This window comes from Apaloderma vittatum, unplaced genomic scaffold (genome assembly GCF_000703405.1).
Source record: "Apaloderma vittatum isolate BGI_N311 unplaced genomic scaffold, ASM70340v1 scaffold24093, whole genome shotgun sequence".
Classification (NCBI taxonomy): domain Eukaryota; kingdom Metazoa; phylum Chordata; class Aves; order Trogoniformes; family Trogonidae; genus Apaloderma; species Apaloderma vittatum.
The window spans coordinates 71281-73902 of record NW_009706842.1 but is presented as its reverse complement, the minus strand read 5'-3'; the positions used below and the strand labels follow the sequence as shown (position 1 = coordinate 73902).

General features: G+C 35.3%; 1 protein-coding gene across 1 annotated transcript in view; it reads left to right on the top strand.

Annotated features, from left to right (window-relative positions):
• Positions 1-827: 827 nt before the first annotated feature.
• Positions 828-2622, top strand: part of MDN1 (MDN1, midasin homolog (yeast)) — a gene marked incomplete at both ends in the record, with an annotated part of 71693 nt that continues 69898 nt past the window's right edge. The window contains 2 exons of the mRNA XM_009865946.1: positions 828-1021; positions 2015-2096. Coding sequence (XP_009864248.1) covers positions 828-1021; positions 2015-2096 — 276 coding nt within the window. The remainder of the gene's footprint in view (positions 1022-2014; positions 2097-2622) is intronic.

Below are 2622 nucleotides of genomic sequence, written 5' to 3'. Positions count from 1 at the left end.
AATGGATTGAAGCTAGAGATGGATTGATTTAAATTGGACATTAAGGAGAAGTTCTTCCCCATGAGGGTGGTGAGACACTGGCACAGGTTGCCCAGAGAGGTGGTGGAAGCCCCATTCCTGGAAGTTTTTAAGGCCAGGCTGGATGGGGCTCTGAGCAGCCTGATCTAGTGGGGGATGTCCCTGCCCATGGCAGGGGGGGTCGGAACTAGAGGATCTTTAAGATCCCTTCCAACCCTGACAGTTCTATGATTCTATGATTCTTCTGGTTAATTTCAAATGTCAGTCTGGCAGGGTTGGACCAGTGTTCCTGGTCAGTATCTGTGAAAAGCTTTTTTGGGGAAGCAATAATTTTGGTTGGCAAGCTTTAGTGGGGAGAACTGAACTGAAAGGAAGAAGAAAAATTAGCCCTTTTCACTGTGCTGACAGACATATTATAGTCTTGAATGCTCAAAAAAGGTCAATCATGTAAAGGACAGGCGGTAAGAATTTTTGTTATCAGTTGTAAAGTTTCATGATGGTGATTTGAGTTTAGATAGGGTTAAATGTACCTTCTTTTTTTTCCTTCTTATTGGTGTTTATGCAAATGTATTGAATTGGTGGAGAGTTGAGTTGGCAAAATTCACTTTTGGCATCTAAGTCGATATCATATAAGTCACAATAACTTCTATTTTCTTCACGTGAGAGATTCCAAGTGATTTTTTGCAGCTTGCTAGCTTGAGTATCTGTTGAAGTGTATCATTAAAATTTAGGCCGGCTGGTGGTTTTCTTCTGATGCTAAAGATATTTTTCTCTTTGTGTATCTTTTTTTTTTTTTTTTCTTTTTCCAGGTTCTTCAAAGGAGATACCCCAACCTTGCTCTTGTAACTGATCATTTGCTAGACATTTATATTCATCTTACGGGAGACAAGTATCTGGCAGCAGAAGACCGTGCTTCTGGCTCCAGGCATGTAGCAGAAGATTCATCGGAATCAAGATTAGAAAACAAGAAACCAAATCTGGAAGGACGGGAGCTCTCTCTAAGGTTGTCTTATATTTTTATTAGAAGGAAATTTAGTCAGCTAGCTGCAGAGATGGAAGAATTTATCTTTGTTATTTTTCTTGATTATTTTTTTTTAAGTGATGAAAGTTTGTATAATTTAAATAATGATTAGTTATTAATTTTAAAATAATCATTAATATATCTTTTAAACACATCTGTCTGAATTATTTAGCACTTCCTATTTGTACTAATTTTTTTGAGGCAAAAGTGTGGATTTTGTTATATGTGATGCTGAATTGGTATTGAGCCGTATGGATTCCTTCTCGATTCATTTTTTACACAAAATAGTTCTAGTTAAGAACTGAAATATACTGTATAATGTTCTTAAAATAGCTACTAGATAATGTTTTCTGCAATGTTATGTATTTGCTTATCTGCATAATTTTGCATTAGACAGGTACAGCGTTCTAACTTACAGGTGACTGAAAATAACCAGATCTGTAGTGTACAGTTCATTTCAGTATTTTTGTGATGAAATGCAGTTTAGTGTTTAATTATTTCTTCCTCATACCAAATACCAATTCCACTCATGGAATTCATGTAAGCAGTAATGCTTTATGAATTAGTCACTAAATACTACATGTGGGTAGTACCTAATGTTTTTGTGAAGGGTAAGAATGCCACTAGTTCTGAAAGAGCAGTTGTTTTTCAATAATTAGGTGTTTCTTTAAAAAGTTTTTCTGTACATTTCTGGATGAAGAACATGCTGCTTTTAATTTTTTTTCAGTTTTCTAATTCATGGTTTAATGGTATATGTATTATCTGTTTCTAAGCAACGTATCTGAAAGTAACACCATCAGTCTGTGTTTAAGTTCTCATTAGACTTAGCATCGTATTTATATGTGTACAACTGTGTACAACTTTCGCAATAACTGAATGTGCAATTGCCAGAAGATGACGTAATGACCTAAACTGAACATGAAAGAAGGTGCTGTGCGTTTTGATTGTACCAAATATTTTCTTCTTTCTTTTTAGGGACTTACTGAATTGGTGTGGCAGGATTGCTTACAACTTTGACAGCAATTCTTCAACCACAGCAATGAATATTTTTCAGGAGGTGCAGTAAGACTTGATCCAGAAACTGCTTGCCTACATTCTAGCATTGTCTCACAAATCTTAAAATAACTATTATTTGGGGATCTGAGATGGGAATTCACATTTAGTTTTGTATGAAGTAATTGGACTGTAGTCGAAATGTTTGTGATCCATCTATTAGGGGCTTTTTATACTACTAGGAAAGTTGTTTGCAGTAATGTACTGAAAGTCAATCCAGACTTACTACTATCATACAGAGTGCTGCAACGTAATTTTAACTGAGATGAGCTGGGATTGCAAATGAATGGAAGTAAAAGTTTTAAGGTCTTCCTTACCTTTCTTTTTTTCTTTGTAGCATGGTCATCCTTTTCTATTTTCTATGCATCAATTTACATTACAGATTTGGAATGTATTTGAGTGTACATCAGTCAGAGGTAGTTCTAAGACGTGAGATTTTACAACATTACTTCCTTCTTGATTTTGGTCCATTCATTTAAAAATGGCTTCTGTGACTGGCCATTGAAGAGTTTTTACTTTCAGTAAAATCT